This window comes from Gasterosteus aculeatus, chromosome X (assembly GCF_964276395.1).
Source record: "Gasterosteus aculeatus chromosome X, fGasAcu3.hap1.1, whole genome shotgun sequence".
In the NCBI taxonomy this organism is placed as follows: domain Eukaryota; kingdom Metazoa; phylum Chordata; class Actinopteri; order Perciformes; family Gasterosteidae; genus Gasterosteus; species Gasterosteus aculeatus.
This window is the reverse complement of record NC_135698.1, coordinates 17,881,281-17,902,485: the sequence shown is the minus strand read 5'-3', so window position 1 is coordinate 17,902,485 and position 21,205 is coordinate 17,881,281. Positions and strand designations below refer to the sequence as shown.

At 45.9% G+C, this 21,205-nt stretch overlaps 1 protein-coding gene across 10 annotated transcripts in view; it reads right to left on the bottom strand.

Annotated features, from left to right (window-relative positions):
- The window catches only part of LOC120809236 (pleckstrin homology domain-containing family A member 7), a 73,801-nt gene that overhangs the window by 36,141 nt on the left and 16,455 nt on the right, over positions 1-21,205 (bottom strand). For 7 of the 10 annotated variants that reach the window (XM_040162902.2, XM_078083225.1, XM_040162903.2 and 4 more), the window contains one exon: positions 1,377-1,460. In XM_040162902.2, coding sequence (XP_040018836.2) covers positions 1,377-1,460 — 84 coding nt within the window. Of the gene's footprint in view, positions 1-1,376; positions 1,461-6,399; positions 6,525-15,886; positions 15,948-18,271; positions 18,469-21,205 lie in introns of those variants that run through there. The other 3 variants (XM_078083226.1, XM_078083230.1, XM_078083229.1) reach the window with 3 other exon arrangements.

The window sequence follows — 21,205 nt, the reverse complement described above, 5'->3', positions numbered from 1 at the left end:
AGGAGCCTTCAGACGGCCCCCAAACTCTCTCTCTCTCTCTCTGGGTGTCAGACCTGGACGGGAGCTCAGAGAGAGAGCGAGAGACGTGAAAGCTTCCTGCGTCTGACCTCCTGGAATTTAAAGCTATTTACATAACCCCCCCACCACCTGCCTCCCACACCAATCTTCAATCTCGACCTTCGTCTTGATCTCAAGTTTCTCTGCTGCATCTCGTGTCCGCAAAATCTGGACACATGAGCACCTGTCAGAGTACTCGACACTTCCTCTGTGGGGGGGCTCCTGCTGACGAAGACACGGGCGGATCCCACGGTGCACATCGTTCCCCTAAAGTCAGGTTCCGGGGGGCCCAATTTCCAACCACAGGGCAAGACAACTCAATGAACTATCCACCAAAGTGCATGCGATTTTTCTCTGTGACCTAAAACAAAAAAAGTTTACAGCATTCCAAGTTCCTACCACACAACAAGTCCAACAGCACCATGGCAGCTGTGAAGGAACAAATTTAATTTTGTATTGGGGAAGACGCGTGCTCCCGCCAAGACGTATTCTGCAAATTCAAATCAGACTTCCCCTCCCGAGGGGTTCCTGCGGGTATATTCTGAAAAAGATTTGGAGGCGATGCTGCGGCGTGTTCTACAGACACGCAGTGCCGAAAGACACGGGAACACACGCCCCGCTTTACAGTGCCGGCGGCGCGATGCCGAGTCGTCCCTCTCGAGGCGCACATGGAACCCGCTGTGCCAACGTTCTCAAAGGCTGCCGCTGCTCCTTTTTCTTTGGTTTCGATCTCTATATTCAAGCCAGAGGAGGTGTTTGTTATTCACCAGACTTATTGTCTCTATCGCGGTGGAGCTCTGCTGTTGGGTCACTGGAAGGAGAAGCGATGTCGCTTGAATTTTGCACGGAGCACGTGACAACGCGCTCAAATAGAACCATAGGAGTTGTTTGTGTCCCATCACAGTGAGACTGACTAGTTGAGACTAATTTCTACTGTAGCTACAGCGATGTGACTGCTATTGTGACGATCTCTATAGCCTAGCTCAGCACAAAGGCTGTAGACCTCTTAGGCTTAGTGTTCTCCCTTTAGATAGCAGTGAATTGAAAAGGACCACACTAAACAACCTTGAGACTCCTTTGAAACCTGACAAATACACACTCAACAAAGACTTGGAGCTTGGAGCGAAACTTCAGAAAATAGGTAAGAATGTTTCCAAAGTCACTGTCAAACACAAACTCCAAACTTTAAAACAGTCACAACTACAAGAGCAGAGAATTTCATCGCAGCGTTCCAAACATGACTAAAGTACTAAATACATTTTTTGATTGTTTGTGCGCGTGGGACTGCTGGTGAAGTCAAGAAGCACTCGCTGACTCACTGCTCTTGCAGGATGAAGTCCATGTTCTCCGCAGATATCTGCCCGCTCACCGGATGGCGGAACGCCGTGGTCCTCTGGTTGTGACTGGAGGGACAGAGGGAGGAGAGACAGAATTAGAAAAGCGGCGCTGCACTGTGAACGCGCCGATCATTCCGCAGGGGAGCAGCGGGCTCAGAGGCTCTGTCCAACCTCTCCACCCTAACGGGACCAACCACACTTACTTCCCTAGCCCGGTGTAGAATGTGAGGGCAGGCTGCTGCTGCTGCTGCTGCTGCTGGGACGCCCACCCAACCCCACCCAAACCGTCCCGCACAGCCTGTGTTGAACAAAGTGTTGGACTCAGCACAAAACGCTGGACAGCGCCGGCCTCCGTCAGTTACAGACTCATTCAGTCATTGTGAGCCTGGCTGGGTAAACAACGCGGGGTGGCATGGAGGGTCACTGTGTGTGTGTGTGTGGAGCTCGAATGCCTCACAGCAAGGATTTGACAATGACTGCAGTGGTATAGTGATGCTTATGGGGAAGCTTTAAAGTCAATGACCAGAGAGGTCGAGGAGGGAAACCTGCTGCTTCAAAAGGGGATGGTGCCTAATCTAAAATGAGACCCAGAGCTTTAAAGGATAACAGGTAGACTTTGTGTTTGCCCAACAACATACGGGCAGGTTGAGAGTATAATGCTCTAGTGCTGAAACCAACCTGTGCTGGACATTTTTCATTACATTCAATAGCCGCGGAATTGTTGTTAAAATATTGCATCGGATTTTTTTTAAAACAACCGATGCTTCTTCTCGCAGAGCCGCGACAGATTCAACAGCCGAAGAAACGGCGCCCCTGGTCGAGGCCGGCGATGTCACACGTGTTGCATTATGATCACACATCTGGAGGAAGTCGTAACCACCCGCTTGAGGTCAACCTTTTATGTTGACCTGTTTATTAAAATAGCCGAACCTTTTGGTGGCCTCAATATCATCTCAATCAATAATAACAGAAATGTGTGTATCTATCTACAGTATTTAACTATGGAGAGACATTTTTTTAAAAGGTATAAATGTGTATTGCAGGGGTCATTGGTGGGTAGTTTAAATGGATTACATGTAAATGGAAATTCAGTGGAGGTTAACAGGATAACATATTAGATTACTGCTTTAAAGCTCAACGCTCCAGAGGACAGCGACAATCAACGTCCTCCAAGTGTGAGCGCATGAAGCAAAGCATCCTCAAACACCTTCATCCTAATGAATAACGAACTGAACCTCGAGACGGCAATACGATAAATCAAACACCAGTTCAGTAAATAGTGTTAATTAAGCCACGATGACGGCCATGAGGCCATCTCTCACTCGCGCTCTCGTGTGAGTACTAATAGACGCACGCAGCATTCAAAACACAGCTTATGAAATCAAACGTTAAGCCCATTAACTGGGTCTCCTTGGCAGACCATTGACTTGTAAAAGAGGTATTTATACCAGCTGAGGACACCTCCAACACTCTCAGCCAAAGAGCAGTGCGATCTTCAGTGGAGATGCAAGTGCCAAATACCCCTTTTTTTACGTCATTTGCCTCGAGTTGTTGGTCACAGTCACTCGACCAGAGATGAATCAAAGAACCTGAGCTGCTTTGATTTACACACAGAGGACAATATGATGGGTTATATTTTATTTTACACGGCCACGATATTAATCCGGTTTCGTCAAACACATGAAGACAAATGACTATCTGACTAATGTATTGATTCACCCCTTCATAAATCCACAAATGCTCACTTGTATTAAAATTAAGTAATGTCGGTCCCCTCGTGTGATTCTGTGGGTCGGTGTACCTGCAGTGTGACTACGGTCCACTGTGGATAAAAGCTGTGAGCAACAAACAACTGCAGCGGTTCACATCAGTCCATGAAGGCTTTCCATTAAAGACTACCTGCAGGGCCACTTACTTTGGGCAGATTCAAACCTCTGATCTCTCTACATTCAGATCACAGCGAAATGAAGCAGACTTTATGACCAGGCCAAGAAGTCGAGGTTGATTTGATCCTGTCAGAATTAGCATAGGCGCTGTTGGCTAATAAGTTGTTGTGGAACAATTGACCACCGGTGATCTGAATACTTCTGGAAATCTGGAAATTCCCTCGGTGATATGTCAGCATGCAAATAGACAGCCATTCAAAAAAGATCCCCATCACCGTGGTGCACGGCGACGTGTTGGTGTCATTTCCTCCGTCAACCCAACGGGTCAGTCACACTTTTCCACTCTGATCACGTTCTCTCTGTCTATGTCGCTTTGGAGATACGGAACTCTAGTGGTTGCTTTCCAAAGTGAAAAGGAACCTGGAGAGACAGTTTAAATAAAGACATTCATTTGGGGTTTTGTGACATGAGACTCTCTCTCTTTCAGGCCGGTATAATAATCTGGTGGTTTGTTCATTTCCATTCATGAGACCAGCTCTCCAGCAGCCAGACCTTTTTATTTTAAGACAGGCATGACACTGGGGAATTAAAGAAGCCCATCCTGACCACTGAATCGCTCTGCGCTGCTCGATATCTATATGACATTTATCAAAGGGGCGGGTTACATAAACAATGACCGCGTCCCATGACAACCCCGACATGGCATCCCACCTCTCGTGCAAACAGGCGTGATCCGGCACGCCGCACCTGCCGCGTCACATGACTTGGGACAAGCGATCGGCCGACTGAACATAAATATCCGCCACATTTCGTAAGAGTATTCATATCCTCATGAACGGAATATCGCCACGACACCGCCTTGGGCTTTGGGGAATTATAACGGCCGTGTTTGCTGTTGTGTGACATTTTACACACAAAAAAACAGTTGGAAGTCACTCAGACTGTGTGTGTGTGTGTGGGGGGGGGGGGTCCAACTCATTTTTTGTCTTGATTTATGGATGTACCGATCCAATGACTGAAGTAAATCCAAAACAATTTTACAAATCTACTTAAGATTCTACTTCTAAGAATGAACTTAAATACAAATTATAATTTAAAACTTGTTAAATTGGTTAAATTTCAGAAAATTGCTAAAGTGAATGTCCTCTGAGTGTATGTTACAGTTATAGTTTTGTATACAGATTGAATCTGCCCGTTAATAAACCACCATCGGGCCTTAAGTTAGCGCGTTACTGATTTACTGCAAACATTTCCAGTAGATCACAGGTACTCGTCCTGCCTTCGAACAGATGTGGAGCTAGACGCTGTGTTCTGGAAACGATTCGGCGAGGAGGTGTTCTGTCAGTCAAAGGTCATGTCTATTTAAAGGCTTTTTCCACATGAAATGTGTTTGAAGTGCAGTGAGGGGGGGGGGAGGCGAGAGGAGCGCTGCCGGTGCAGTATGGGAAAACACGGCAAGGTCATTGGCATTCAGAGCACACTGCATGTTTAACAATGTGTGTGTGTATTAAAGAGAAGAGAGGGAGAGCTACTGTATTATGATGCTTGCGTTTAAAGTGTGTGAGGTTGTAGGTGAGCAAACATCACTGGATTAAAGAGTTTAAAAAGCTCTTCTTAGACCACTGTGGCCATGTGTGACCTTTCTAAAACCAACAAGCCGGAGACCGAGTGCAAATCTTAATTGAAAAAATAAATAAATTACAATGAAAAGAGCCAAATGACGCAACCCGTTACAAAAGTCCACCAGGTAACGCGGGTTTGGTCTCTTTCAGAAGGAGAGGCCACTTTGTAAGTCATTTCCTCCAACTGATTTAATAGCACGCGCGCGCACACGCACACGCAGCACGTCTGCCAATAACTAAATGGCACTTTGGTCCATGGTCTGATATTGAAATAAAAGTGCCATAATTGAGTTGCACAATGCCACAGCTGCTAGACAGGTCCTGATTTGGCCTCGGGGTAAAAGTAGGTTAAAACATTATCACGGTTGATTTTTGGCCGCCCGCCGCGTGCTCCGATTGCACCGCGCTCTGATTATTCAACCGCCACTGATGGCCAGAGGAGTTCGATGGCGGCGCTTTCATCCACCAGCTCACACGAACGCCAATGCAAAAACTTCTCAGAGCACAATCTTCATGTATTGAAGCTGAACAAATTGTGGATGCATCTGTAACTGTGGTGCTTTAAAGTCACGGTCAAGTTGTTTGAAAAAAATCATTTGATTGGACCGCTAAAAGGTGGGCGGGGCATAGAAGCTATCATCAATGCTTGGAAGGATGGAAGGATGTCATGAGCGGTTCTTGCTGGAGCACACGTCAGTTTTACACTAAGATGAGTAGTTTATTTTCCTTGTTGTTGATACATAGTTGTGATCTAAAATGGTTAACAATCAAGTAAATAAAATACAAATATATGGTTAGAGTGGTAAAATAAATTATCTAACTATTTTGAATAAAAAACTGCAATGCTTTTCACTTTAAACAGTAATTAATGTATTGCGTAATAATAGAGATTTGCATCACAATGTTAAATTGCCACCGTGCTGCGGTTTTCTTTTTTAGTCTTCAGTACATTTTAACAATGGTTCTGGTAGATTAAAACGAGGGATCACAATTAGGATCAGACGCACTGCCCAAAATGGTTAATAAACAAACATAAATGAAGAGATGTGTGGGTTGAATTTAGGAGGTGAGCAACAGCAAAACAATGCCTTGCCAAAATAATCATCTGTTCCTTCCTAAAAACAGCAGGAAAAGTTTGTTTTTGTGCTCATCACTGCAGTGCCAGGCAACAAATCTCAATATTCTATTCGACCGAGCAATAACAAAAACTTCTAAACCACTTAAGGTCCCACAGTGGTTGGTGCATTGTCCAGTATTTTAAACAACGCTGTGGGTCAGCGTGTCTATCGTGAACAAAGCAACACACAGAGAGAGAGAGAGAGAGAGAGAGAGAGAGAGACGATAAAATGATATCTGAGGAGCCGATGGATATCGGTCCCGCCTGTGTCACAGAGCTGCTGGAACATTAGAGCCCACGTCCACTCGGCAAACAAAACCAGGAGACGCAGGAGGCCTAACGAACAGCCCCGAGGACTTCCTGCGTGCGTTACTGTTTACCTGCCTCGGTCACCGCCGCGCCGCCATTACTTTAGTTCCTCTCCCGAGCGTGTGAACGTGGGCGAGTGCTGCATGGTCTGCACGCTCTTCCTCTCTGTAGGAGGAAGGAGCGCTGGCATGCAGGCCGAGGGTGGGGAGGGGGGGTGGGAGGGTGCAACACAATCTGACCACTACAACACACACGTGTTGCCCTGGTGGATTCCCAGCAGGCCGCCACTGCCAGTGGCTTCCTTCTTTGGCTCGGTGAGCGTTAGGAAAGGGACACGTTTGGTCGGCCGCCACCGCCCCCACCTCTCGTTCAGGTTTCACACCGTCCACCCCCACCTGCCCGCCCACACACCCAGCCAGCGCCATCAACGCATAAACAGCTTCTTTCGCTTGGTTCTCTCAGTCCGTCCCTTTCTCTCTCTCTCCGCTCCACACTCACTGAAGCTGGAAAGCATTCACGATTGTGCCGACCCCCCCTCAGGTGAATTAGTAAAAAGAAAAATGTGTGAGCTCAACTCTACAAATGTGCCCACCGTAGCGCCAATCACTCCACTGGCTACGGCTACAAACCCGGCTGATGAGCCACTATTCTTTGGTTCCACTTTTCACATCCATTGGATTTAGAAACTGTGCCCAGCTCTTAGATTTAGGCCGGTTGCCTTGGTTACTGTATAGATAGTACTTTCAGAATTGTTACTTTTTCTTGTCTTTTGTGTGTATTTATATATGATATATGTGAGTAATTGTGATTGTGATTACTGTTTACTGATTACTTTTATGTATTTTTTTTGTTTGGACCCCAGGAAGACTAGCTGTCGTCTCAGCGTCAGCTAATGGGGATCCTTTTAAATAAACAAATAAACAAATAACCCTGCATGGAAGTGAATCCAGTTTCGGTGCATCCACAGCTCACTTAACCTCATCTCAAGCATCCCCATTAGTCCCACACACACTATTAGTTAATAGCGTACAGGATGTAAAAGGTAAAGCGCCGCTGCATGACCTCAACGCCTTCGGGTAGCAATGCACGAAGGATCCTTCTGTTCGTTACACCCCAGAACTTTTATGTTGCCATGCAGCCAACCCCCCCACCAACTCTGCTTTCAGCGCGACCGAGGAAAATAAAAAACGAGCCAGCATCGCCGACACAGAGAGGCCATGTGCACCCCCCCCCCCCCCCCCTGCTCTGGGGCCAACGGCAATAAACAATGTACTACGAGATAGCAAAGTATTTATAGGAGGTGTGACCACATCATCTCTGTTGACAGATGCAAGCGTGGACGTGTCTTAACCCAACTGAGGCCAGTTCCTCTGCAGCTACAGAGCTGCTCATTGGCCGTAATTGGCCATTATTTTGAGGGATGTCATTCAATATTAGAATGCTACCACAACACCATGCAACATGCTCTTCCCGAAGACATGTAATGGGCGAGATCATTCTACACGGTCAAGGAAATATTATATTATATATAACATTTGGTTTACATTTTTAAGTATGTATGACATCACCTGCAAACATTTATTAGTGGCCGCAAATATGATACTATTTGAAATAATTCCTGGATTACAAAGAAGACACTCAACCTTGCATCAGCCAATGCTGTTGTAGTGAAAGCCTCACAATATTAACACCTCATGAGGTGTTACCTCACAGACCCCCCCCTCAAACTAATCGTGACAACTTTTGTGAATCAGCGACATTGTTAGGGTGACTTTTGTCAATGTTAATTTGTTCACGCTCCACCTGCACAACTAATGGCATTCCCATTTGGCTCAGCCTCAGCTGTTTGTGTTTGGTGCTAATTAGCGAATGTCAAGCATGCTAATGAGCTAAAATGGCGGATATTGGTAAACATTGAACATTGTCACTGCAGATGTGTTAGCATTTAGCACAAAGCACTGCCGTAATGAGCTACGTAGAGCGACACATAGCTGCCAGCGGTGGCTGTGGTTTTACACACACAAACTTTTTCTAAAGCTGGACAAATCCAGGCAGGGTGACAATTACAACGAGTGCGATACAGTATGCATTTGTGTTACCACGTAGCCAGTGTGGTGGCATCACAGTCACGTACCCTTCGACAATCACTCCACTTGAGAGTGAGAATAAAACCTGCTCCAATTATCCAGACCACATGCAGGGGAATTTGCTGATAGCTCTACAGAAATCTGATCACGGCATGTTCAACATTTGTCCACATTCAAATCTGATGCTTGGCCCCCACCGCCCCAGCGCCTGAATGATTCTAATTATAGCCGCTGAGGAGCAGAGCCCCTGTTAAATGTCTTATTGCAGAGATAATGAAAATATATTCACTAGCATTAGCAGCTGCCGGGTGAGGAGGAGCCTGCAGACATAATGGGGCATAATGCTTCTTACAAAAAGTAGCCAATTCCGGTGGACTCATTCTAAATCAACTGCTGCAGATTCAAACATTTGAGACAACAAGGTCTTCGGATTCTGGAGGAAAATTAAGTTTGTACGGAGTACTAGAGGACAAGACAGGAGATGGGTGCAAAGTTAGCGCCATCGGCATAGTAACACGCCGTCCCATCTACTGGCTGCTCCTCGGCGCTGCTCGGCCTTCGTGGGCAGGGGGTCAACGTCGAGAGGTAAAGTGGGGGAGATGTGTCAGCGGCGCAACTCAAGCAGCTGTTTGGAGCCTCAAAGCTGCAGAACTTCTGCCTACGGTGTGCCGGGTTAACAACTTTATTGTTGGAAAATTCCCTCTTAGTTTGGATACCTGCAGGAGAGCTCCGTTGCAGCCAATCTTTTTCCCCCTCACGAAGCAAGACCAGAGTTTGTTGCCATCTTCGTAGTGACGATGCAGCCTGACAGTAAAGATTGTCAAAGAGGTGGAGCGTCGGTGGAGCTGACTGGAGCCTGGCAACACATCTAGCAGCTAGCGACAGGATAGGTCACCTACAACCACGATCAAGAGCATCTGCCAGTAAATGTCCTGGCAGTCCATCCCACCGCTAAAAGTGAACAGTCTTGCTAACATTGCCAATCAGGAATTGCTGCAAACTTCAATAAAGAAATTCGAATAAGTCGTAACGATGCAGTCTTTTTGTAATATTCTGAAGCCAAGGATGGTTTATAAAAACATTCTTAACGCTAAACGCTCTATGCGCTTCTCATGATGGATTTGTCAACTGATTCAACAGTATTCAAGCAGCTGAGAGAAATGGAGAGCAGCTTCACGTGACTTTGATCAGTCCTGGAACGAAACCGGTGAGGAGAGAACCGGATCCCCCCGACGGAGCGAGAGGTAGCAGGTGTACAAAATCTACCTCCCCACTCTGTTATCCTGTCTGCACCGACAGCGTGTGAACATGAAACTATTCCTCCGTTCATACAAACACAAGGTCCCAGAGTAAACAGAGCGAAAAGCAAATATGGCCACAACAACAAAAAGATGTAACGGCAGAAACACAAGCGAAGCGGCTCAGAGGAGCTGATAAAAGGATTAAATCCATGAAACAGATCATCCCAGTGAGACCTGTTTGTTGACAACACAGTGCCTTCAACTTTGACTAAGTAAGATAAATAGTGTTCAAATATTTAGAATGGAACAAACAGAGAACTGAAACACTGATAGAGAAGTATGCATATATCGTACTGACGATATTCAGTGTTTTTACAAATATGGAAGCTTAAGTTGTTTTTTTCCATATTTTTGGACAAAATATGTTTTGACATTTTTTTGACCCCAATATTTTTTTACTTTTCGTTCCATGACATTAACTAACAAATATTTTACTTTTTTTGACCTAATATATTTTGATTTTTTTACCATATATTTTTTACCACAATATTTAGGGTTCCATTTCTTTTTTTTTTACTTTTTTTTTTTTAATATTTTTTTACTTTTTGCCTCCTAAAATGTTTTCCCTGGTGTCATTTTTTGTTTTTGACCCTAATATTTAGGGTTGCATGACATTAACTACCTAACGTCTTTTTACTGTTATTTCCTTGACATTTTTTGACCAAATATACATTTTTTTCCAACCTAACATTTGAGTTTTTTCCATATTTTTCGACCATATTTTTTTCAACTTTTTTCTTCAATCATATTTTTCGCCCTAATATTTTTTTTACTTTTTCATGACTTTCTGAACTAACATTACTTTTTACCATGACCATTTTTGACCAAATATTTTTTGGGCAAAGGGAAGTTTGGGGTCCCCCGCTACCTGACCCCAGATAAGCAGTTGAAGCTGAGATATGACTTTGTATTCAGTCATATTCATCCTGGAATTTCAGGATGTTTACTACCTAACTGCAACAGCCTCTGTCCTCTCTCCATGTTTCCTATCAACTGTCAAATAAAAGCTACATGAAGGTCGAGGTGGGTCAACGGGCAGAACACATTTGCATAGCTTGGCTATTACAATTGTATCTTGTGAACATTCTCTTTGGTCCCAACTAAATAGCATATAAAGGAAAGAACCAAATATATATTCTCACCTAGAAAGGTTTTTCTTTGATAAAGATAACAGGTAAAACAAGGAACATATTGCATTTAAAAGGGTCGTTTTTTAGTTTTCTTTTTCCTTTGTTGCTGTTCTTTTGTTTGTTTATTCATTCATTCTTATACGTTTCTTTTTTAAAGTAACATTGATTGCTACAGCTCTCTGCTCGAAACTCTCTAAAACCACATTAATTGAATCTCTTGTGCTACCTGAGTCACGGTTCTCAATGAGGTGATCGCATTTTCATTGATTCTAGGAATATCAAAGCACATTTATTTATAGACTATTTATAGAACGGACTCAGCTGCACACAACCTGCCGGGCCACGACTCCAGCTCTGTGACCTTTGTTTCGTCATCTGCCTCCCGCCTCCTCTCTATCAGATACTCATCAAGTCCTTTTTTCTTTGTGCATTTCTCCCCACTCGCTTGTCGCTTTCTCAAATGAGCACATTTCTTTATTTCTCTCAAAATCTTGCTTTTACAAAAATAACAGCTTGCCTGTTATTGAAGATTATATAGGAGAGAGATCGCTGCCTTTTAGTTAATCTTCATCACCTCATCTTCTGTTTTGGGGGGGGGTGACACACCACGCGCCCCCCCCCCCCCCCCTGCAGACAGTCACACAGGATGTAAAGCAACTTTGACAGTTCATTGCAGCCCCATCAAGTAGCAGGATTGGGATTCTCTAGCCCTGATGAGCCGCTCCATCTCCATTGGGGAGAGACGGTGATGTAAGAGATGTTCATTACGACCAATCAGAGAACAGCAGACGGAGTGGCGTTCACCTCTGTTGCTAGTGGCGGAAAAACCTCCACCACGACCCTCAAGAGACTGGCATGGGACATTTTGTTGCTATGGCAACCTAGAGATGGATTTAAATAAGCCCCCAACTCTTTTCCATTGCGATAAATATTGCCAAAAGGTGGGTTTTTTTTCGAAAGCTGTTGGAGTGTTTACTGCAAGCGACACCTCTTCTGAAAATGTGTGCATGCGGCTGAAGAGCAGCTGTCAGCCGGACAGCCAGGGACTGAGACTGGCGGCCTGGCATGCTAATGGAAGACAAGGATACACTGCATTCACATACAAAACACTTCACAGGGTCCTGACGGGCCCCCGTCTCCAAGAGGGGAAGGGATTGTGTGTGTGTGTAGGAATGTGTGCAAGTGTGTGTGAGTATTAATGGGAGTCGAATCAAAGCTGGCAAAAAACAGAACAGAAAGAACAAAGCCAAAACTGGACGAGAGTTGTTGACCAATCTGTCCACGTGGCAGTTTAACAAGCTTTAACGAATGCACGGAGAGGTTAGAATGGTCAGCGCTCTGGAGCTCTAAGATGCTAAACCGAGTCCATGTCTCTCTCCTTTCACTTCTCTTCAATCCCCCTCCTATCACTGCCGAATGAATGCAAAAATATTCAAGTAGGCAGACAGAAATACACACAATCGTTTCCAGTTGTCTCCCTCTTGCATATTGTCTCCCTAGCAATCAGGATCCTGGTCTGGGGCAATACTGCATGTATATCTTTTGTAGTGTTCCATTGGAACTGTGATGTACTGCAACATTTCAAGCAAAATGTAGCTAAAAGCTAAAAAAATATTATGTTTTACAAGACGTTTTGTTTGAGGAACTGTAGAAATGTGAAACATGGTGGCCAGACACCCATGTAAAAAATATCATTGTGACGTCGTCGACATATAAACCAGGTTATGAGTCAGACTAACTCCACTCATTTCACCAGATTCTCTATAAATAACCAGATGAAGGGGAAATGCAAATACAACGCAGCTTAAGATGCATATTGAACATATGACGGACACGCCCACACAGACATAAACCCATCATACCAAATGGGATGGATAAGACAGTGCCCAACTTAATGTTGTCCAACCTGAACCAAGTCATTTTATTACCTGAGCCTAAAGAAGTACTTGCGTTGACAACGTCAACCCGTCTCTGTGTTCTGATGGGAACCCTGTGGCGTGCAACCTGCATCCGGGTGGTTTTCCTTCACGGAAGGCACCGCCTCTTCATACATGTACAGTGGATGCTTCTATTGCACACAAAGCCGCCTGAGATTAGGGGGGGATTAGAGCCGTGCTGCCCACACAGGCACGCAGGCTGGGGCGGAATGTGAGACCCGAGAGACTGGCGAGCTTGAAGGGTTTCAGTGACAGACAGATGGAGAATGGCGAGCAGGCTGATACCAGAAAATTCTACACATCCAGCTCTGGAGTGGAAGTAAGGGGCTCGCTCGCCCACCCAGCCCCCGCCCTCTGCCTCCATTCCTGATAAAAGCACTACTGAGAGAATGCAGAGACTGGAGACTCCATCTACATTCACTGTGTCTGGTAGAGGCCACTCACTCTAATGAGGACGGGGAAAATGTACAGCCAGATAAATACGGACAAGCAATAAATTGCAACGCACCAATGACATACAAAGGATCGGTATTGGTGACATTTATTAACTCATTAAGTTGTACAAATAATTGTAAAAATATTTCATAAACCTTTAAATCCAAGTGAAATAAACAATGTTTTCATAAAAGGCTTCATGAATGTTGTTGCAATGAGGCTTTTATAAAATACAGTGCACAGATTTTAAATTTAGGAAGAAAAAAAAAAAAAAAAAAGAGGAAACATCCGATTGTAAATAACAATTTTTTACTTAAATACGGAGATCAGCATCAGGAGATGAAGCGGAGGACCAGGCATCCCTAACGCAAAGTAATGAACAATAAGAAGAATTCAAAAAAGGAAATTGCTGCATCATTAATGAGCCGACTTCTTATTCTTTTATAGAATATAAAGTAAATTGAATGTCTATGTGCATTTTCACTAAAAGGAGAATTCTCCTCAACAGTCTTACGCAACATTCAATATTTGAGGAATGTTCAATAACACTTCATTGGCAAAATATTGAATTAAAGAATATAGATTTAAAACAATAAGGGTTCCCCTGCGAACGAGCAGAGGAGTTTGGGGGTATCCCCGAGCACAACGCTCATTTTTACCACCTCTGGATTTTGACAGCTGGACTGAAAAAGGATTTTATCTAACGAGATTTAAATGAGTAAATTTAACAAACTGCAAAGGAGAGCTGAAATGTGTCCTTTGGACAGAATACATAGTCATGGAGGTTTCAAAAGATAAATTTGATCTACGTTTGCACATGAAAGGCTTATTCTCAATTCTTCTTCTTTCTTCTTAGATACTTCTCATCTGCTTCTACGGTATCTCTCTCACCCACACACACAATTAGATGAAACTATGACTTTTTCTGCTGAGAAAGTTGAGACGAGGACACGGCCTTGAATTATAAGAAGTTTGACATTTGGACACAGTGTCCCATCGAGGAATCTGACATTACAAAAATGTCAGCAATGTCTTTTATTCTTAAAATGTGTATTCTGAGTCTGCATTGTTCCCCCGTCCTTTCAGAGCACAGAAGTCATATTTTCTGACTGTTCAACAAACAGCATTCATGTCTAGAGAGAGGACGCTTAACTATCCACGTTCATTCGTCACTATTGAAATTCTTAACTTGATCATTACAGACAGCTATAATCAATCCATAGCAACAACAAACAATGCCTTAGTGCCACATCAGCACCGCCACAAAGAAGCCCCGTCCACAGAAGACCTCTCTCTCTCTGAGGTTGTCAAAGTGTCAAACTGGCAGCCGGGTGTCGGCCCCCAGGGGGAGGAGAGGAACGCTGAATGACAGATTCCACTGGAGGGTCCCAGGAGGAGACGCCGGGTCAGGAGCCCGTGCTCATACTCTCTAGTTTTAATGTGTGCAGTGCACCGGCGCGCCGTTAATCAACTCTCAGACACACTTAAACAGGTTTGTGGTTAATTTCAGCATCTGAGATTAGTTTTTTATCTCTTCCCCGCCGCAGGAATGCAGTGTTTTTTCGGTTTCTTTGTCCCGATATAAACTATGGTCAAACCCCCAGCCGCCCTTTTCCAGTTTACGCTGGCTGCTTGTGTGAAGTTGTTGGCTCACTGTTTAATGCCAGACTTCAGGCTATTTACCCAGTTGTTTCCTCATTAAAAAAACAATGGCATTTGTCATGCCCAGAACACAAAAACTACCGTATTGCAATAAAAGGCACTTGCATTCATATGCTAATATTATACATTTTAAAACCTTAAAAACATGGGCAGGGGCATTTCTCTCCTTACTCAAGTGTCGATCAAGTTTGAATGCTTGTGAACATTGAGCCACACAGTCAACGAGGTCAGTCGAGTGGAGGATTTACCGTCTTTATACTTCCGGTTGGCTGAAATAAGGTCTTCAAAAAAGTTTTGTCCCACAGTTAAAAATAAATTATGATGATAAATTATCTGCAATTACCCAAAATTTCTAAAGGAAATCTCCCAAGTGGAACCGGTACGATGGTGGCTGGTCCACGCGCTGCTCTGTTATGAGTGTTTGGAAGATGCATTATGAAGTCTATACGCGGCACTGTGTGCGTGTCTGTGTGTGTTTAGGGATGAGAAAAAGGCTTTCAGACAATCTGCTCCATTCACCCCCTGCTGGGCCACCTGCCCAAATCTATTTGCATCCCTGAGCAGTTTTAAGGCCGACAGCAACGCACACACACACACACAGTATGGAGAAAGTAAAACTCTCACTAGCAGATTAAGTACACACAGGTACACACAGTGTAGTCCGAGTCACGACCTTTGTCACGTCACTCTCGTGTTTCTTCTCACGTCTCTCCGATGAATTCTCTCTGGAACATGTTGACATATACAAAGCTACTTTAATAAATATACACCAGCTAACTTATTTATCTGATCTTCTGAAATGATGATTGCCTGCACCTGCCAAAGCAACATATTTTTATCAACGGGTCAAAGAGCAGATACGCCTGCTCACATTACGTGACACACACAAGCCGCGCGCACGCACACACACACACACACACACACACACACACACACACACACACAGACACACAATCAAGGAGGGAAGGTAATCGCTCGCAGGCCCTCGTCAGGCGTCCCCGCTCACCTCGATCCCCCTCGGTTGGCCGGCGCTGCTGGCTTATGCAGGATTAGCGGACCAAACAACGGAGTCTGGCTGAGGGCTTCCTCAAACAGCAGATGAGCCCCTTAAGTCATTCCAAATGCAAACGCTTTGGATTAAGTGGAGGAATGGGGGGGCGGAGCCTGGCGGGGTCGGAGCCTGTTGACAGGTGAGGGAATCATTAACCGCAGGGCCGCTGAAGTTTCAACGAGTTCGTAGAACGGACTGCGTTAGCTTTCCCTCTAATGCCGTGTGTCGGTTTTCCTTCGCAGGCGTTACCATTAAAAAGGTTCCGAGGGAAACGCAAGCCGCCGTTTGACAGATCAGTAAAAAGCTCATAAATAAAACGCTTGGAACACTTTATTATTTCATTGGAGTGACAAATGCAATATGGAATGCCCCATCACTTCCTCGGAGGAGGAAAAACAAGAGCTCAGCCATCCGCCTCCTGGTACCCTGCAAAGCGTTCCCTTTGCACCTCGGCCGTGAATCAAAGAGCCGTTTCCCCTTCCTGTCAGTGAGATGCTGCTGTTAACTTCAATATTTGACTTCGCAGTAAACCTTCCATTAAGGAAGCATGTGCAGTGGAACAGAGGACTGTGAACCCAAGAAGCGGTTTGGGAATCGAGGTGAGAAGACGGGGAAACGGGGCACGGGGCATCGAGGAGGACGCTGATCTGTTAACAACCGCAAGCACCGACTACGAAGACGAACAAAGCTGAGTAAATCTCCCGTTTGTTCCTGCTGCATCTGAAGCACGTCGAGCATTTGCGTTCGTGCAGCACAATGTCCGATTTGACTCGAGTACATGAGGTGATTGGACAAGAGGTGGAACATTCATGATCAGTGAGTCAGAGTACTTCACTATAAGAGACTGGAGTGGGAGTGAATAGCAATGGTTAGCTTTGTTTTGAAGCTCAGGGCTGTTTCCTGAATTCCTGTTCTTCCCCCCCCCCCACCCCGCCGCTCTCTCTCTCTCTCTCTCTCTCGCTCTCTTTTTGCTACGAGCTGACAGACCCGACAGGTCATTGACCTGCCCACTGGTCGGAAGTATCACTCCCTGCCCCCACCACCAGCGGCGCAGACCACCCCTCCTGCTCCGGCTTTCTGCTGTTACTGCACCAACATTTGCATTAAGTGCCCAACGTTGATGGATGATAGCCTGCATATAAGACGTGAACAGCATCCATTTGGTCAGTGGACTACGCTTTGAAAGCCTCCTTTTCTTTTTCGAACCAGAAGTGACACAAGACTGTGAAGTGCACATACAGTTGTGTGAAAAAGTACAAAATTAACATCTGTAATGAAGAAGATGAGTTGAAACTAGAGGTTTTGATCATAAATCATGTTACATTTACTCAAGTAATAAATGAGAAGCAGAGTATTTTTCAGAGTAGAGTTCTACACAATGAGCCTTCTTTTTGCAACCAGAAGAGTCGCCCCCTGCTGTCCATTTGAAAGAATCCAACTTTAAAGACTTGGCTTAGGTCGCCACCTGTGAAAGATACAATCTACAACTAAGCTTTTACATTCATCATGCTGTTCATTCTTTTAAACATGATTTACTAGTACCGGTGAATCAGTACTCTGGTGACTGAGCTGCGGGAAGGTTAGAGAATATTACAGGATCAGACAGAAAAAGAGGCACCAGTCTCTTTTCCCCTCAGGGAATGAAGATTGATGGGGCTCATTTGAGAGTGGGTCACATCTGAAACCTTGTGATAAATGCAATGATGTCATTACTGCTGCGAGGTGGGGCAGTACAGACTTAATGCAAGAGGATCGGCAAAATGTTATGCAACCTGTTTCAATCCGGGGTTTTTAAGAGAGAAAATGAGCCGGTCACTTTGTTTAAATACATTTTTGAGGTAATATGATCAAAGAATTAATGTCTTCCACTATTGTTGTACCGATCAGTAGCAATGTTTGTTCACTGACTTGCAAAACCAGTTTTGTGATCCTGTTAAAGCCGGGGCAGTCAACAATCATGGAAAACCAGTTTGGTCACACTCTGCGCTTCGGGAAAAGACAAAAACACCAAACACCGTAGCTTACTTCACAATGTACAAGGTATGTACAATGTGCATTCAATCCGACTCAACAGGGAACGAGGAAAGAAAAAGCGTCAGAAAAAAAGAAAGAAAAAAAATGCATATAAATGCATGGCGAGTATTGACCCCTGAGGGACACCACAGGTTAAATGGATGAAAACCCAAACTGGTGAATATGCAGAATTTTGCCCCACCGCAGAATACAATAAAAACGTAAGGACTCGAGCAGTAACAACTAACTTAGAGAAGCAACCAATTCAGCAATGCATCCGCACGGCGAGCCAGAGGCGGGACGCACGCTGGGGTTGTGATAGCGTACCTGCAGGGCGCATGGTAGAAGGGATATCCATGGTGAGGTACGTGATTGCAGTATCCTGACTGATTCCACATGATGCTTCTCTCGTTCCACGGGATGACAGTTCACAAGTGCCGCCGCTTTTCTTTTGGCGTTCTATTTGCAGCGCCGGGGAGCGAGACGGGGGCTCGCCGGGAGAGTCACATTAATCAGCGTCTCTTCTCGCGCCTCTCGAGCGGCTCCATGGGGAGGGATCGAGAGTTTGCAGTGCTTTATGAGAGCAGGAATTACTGAGGAGATGAGGTGAGAAGATTGAGTGTGTGTGGGGGGGGTGGGGGAGGGGGGGTCAGGTGAGTCAAGCCTGGTGTGGTTTACACACCTGGAAATGAAGTCTGCTTTCTGCCTCCTTCACGACTGCTCAGCGGAGTCTCAGACGACTGCCCCAGATGAGGTGTGACATCACAGGCTGCTGCTCTGATCCTGCCTCCAGCCGCTCATTTCCCCCTCGCTTCTCAGGTGTGATCAGGTAGAACAGATGTTTTTTGCGGGCGACCCTTGTTGAGCTGTATCTTCTGCCAGTCAGATCATGCGTGATGTGTGTCTCCACCGCACATCTCAATTTGCACTTCCAGAGGGGGTTGGAGGGGGTTAGGGGGGGGATTGTGTCCGGCAGCGATCTGAATCAGACAGCGCTCAGAGAGCCCCGTTCCTGCGGCGATCTCGGAAGCCACACAGGAGGTGTTTATGTCTTTCACATGTGCAGCACATTCTGTCCAAAGTTCACAGGTGCCACGGATCCATCCATCTCTTCTCGAGCAGGTTAAAATCCAAAGTGCCCCGCCCCCCCCCCCCAAACCCCACCACGGCGTCCCTCCGCTGGAGCTGGTTTGTCTCCGAGCAAGCCGCTATAGCAGCTATATCCCCAATCGCAGGCTTCCCACCCGCTCTCCACCCTCACGAAACAACCACGGTGCACGGCGCCGAATGACTGAGCATACTCACGGAAAGGAGAGACAGAGAGCAGGAGATAGAGAGATGGAGAGATAGAGAGGGTGAAGTGTATGGATCAGTAGTGAGAGGGCAAGAAAACAAGGAAGAGGTGAACAGAGCGGAGCTGCATTCCTTTTCCCGCCTCGTGCTCATCTGGCAGGGTACACACCGCTGAGAAGACGAGACACAGAGTGGGAGGGGGGGAGAGAAAGAGAGAGAGAGAGAAAGTCTGTGTGTACCCCACACAGACACACACACACACGTGTGGGGACAGAAGGACCGACCGTGACGCGTTTAAACGCACACAGAAAATGTGACTCGGGTGCAAATTAAGAGCCTGACGGAGCTCATTTAGAACACCTCCACCTCACCTCCGCCAGGCTCGCTATGACTGTACTCCACCCTGGTGGTGTAGTAACAGTGAAGTAAACCGGTGGCTGAAAGAATATGTAGTCGCTTGGACATTCTTCACAGGTACTTTTTAAACAATTTATGCAGGGGCGGAGCTAATCTGAACCGATTTTATACCGTAGCCTCGTCATTGGTGCACGGGAATACAGGCTGTCTGGAAACAGTTGAGTTTACATTACTTGTCATTTAGCAGACGCTTTTTATTCAATTTCAAATCTGAGGGAATACCAGTGAAAAAAAAAAGAGTACAGAAGCCCCTGATTGGATGAGAGACAAGAGCACAGTCTCACTCAAGTAAGGCACCGGACTACTCCGGTGGGGGGGTGGGGGTGGGGTCATGGTCCGGACACGTAATCTGATCCAAGGAAAGAGTTCCCACGAGGAGGCGGGGCCATGAAGAGATGAAGCCATGCAGCCACTGGATTAGCGAGTATGTGTTTGCCGTTTTGTTTTCAGTAAAGCCACCCCCCCCCCCTCCTCCCCCTGATCATTTGATGACTAAGTAGTCACTGCATAAAGGTAACAGGAAGAGAATGAGTAGTAGCAGGCTTTCCCCCTCAGAGCACGCATTCTTCTGCAACGTATTACACTCGGTTATGACACTCTTCCTATGATCTTGCATCACTGTCTTGTGTGATGTTAAAGCCCCCCCCCCCCCCGTCGACAGAAGACGCTCATTTCCCGAGGCACCCGACCTGCAGGGGTCATGAGGTGACAAAGATAAAAGGTTATTTTGTGTAACTTTCCCAGTCGGCCACTGGAAAGCCTTAATGTCCTTTCCCTGATCGCATATTTATTTACGATGAATCCCTCATGGGGGGCCACACATCGCTGCCTGGCGACTTCTGATATCATACAGACTCAAATGTATTCACCGGATGTGAAGGAACATCCCCATCTGTGGTTTAATTGGCTGGTTGCATCAGACTTCTCTGCCCTGCTGAGAGCAGAACAAACAAACAAACAGAAAATGTAGCAACAGAGAAGGGAGGTGGGGGGGGATCAGGAGGAAAAAAAAGCACAGGGGGGGTGGGAGGGAAGACGGTGCGCCTGTTTTGTTTTTATTCCGGCCCAATCTAATCAGGGGCTGAAAACACAAGGGACCCGGCTGCTTCCTTCTCGGTCTTCACTCGCGCGGTTTGAAGACGCAGGTCTGCTTGTTCTGCCTCTGCTCGCCTATCCATCCCTGCACACACGCATGCATGCATGCATGCACGCCCACACAGATAGGTGAGGTGGACGACATTCTGCACAACCTCACTGACACACAGATGTAAAGGTACACTCTAAACAGTTTTTATAGTGCAGGAGAGCACACACAGACACACACAAAGCCATTGAACATAAACCCAAATGTATCCAGCGGCGGGCGGGCGGGCGGGCGCGCGCGCACGCGCACACACACACACACACACACACACACACACACACACACACACACACACACACACACACACACACACACACACACACACACACACACACACACACAGCGGTTGTCTTCTGCAGACAGCTGACAGCTTTATTGAATCACCGTGTCAGTGGGTGAGATGGCAC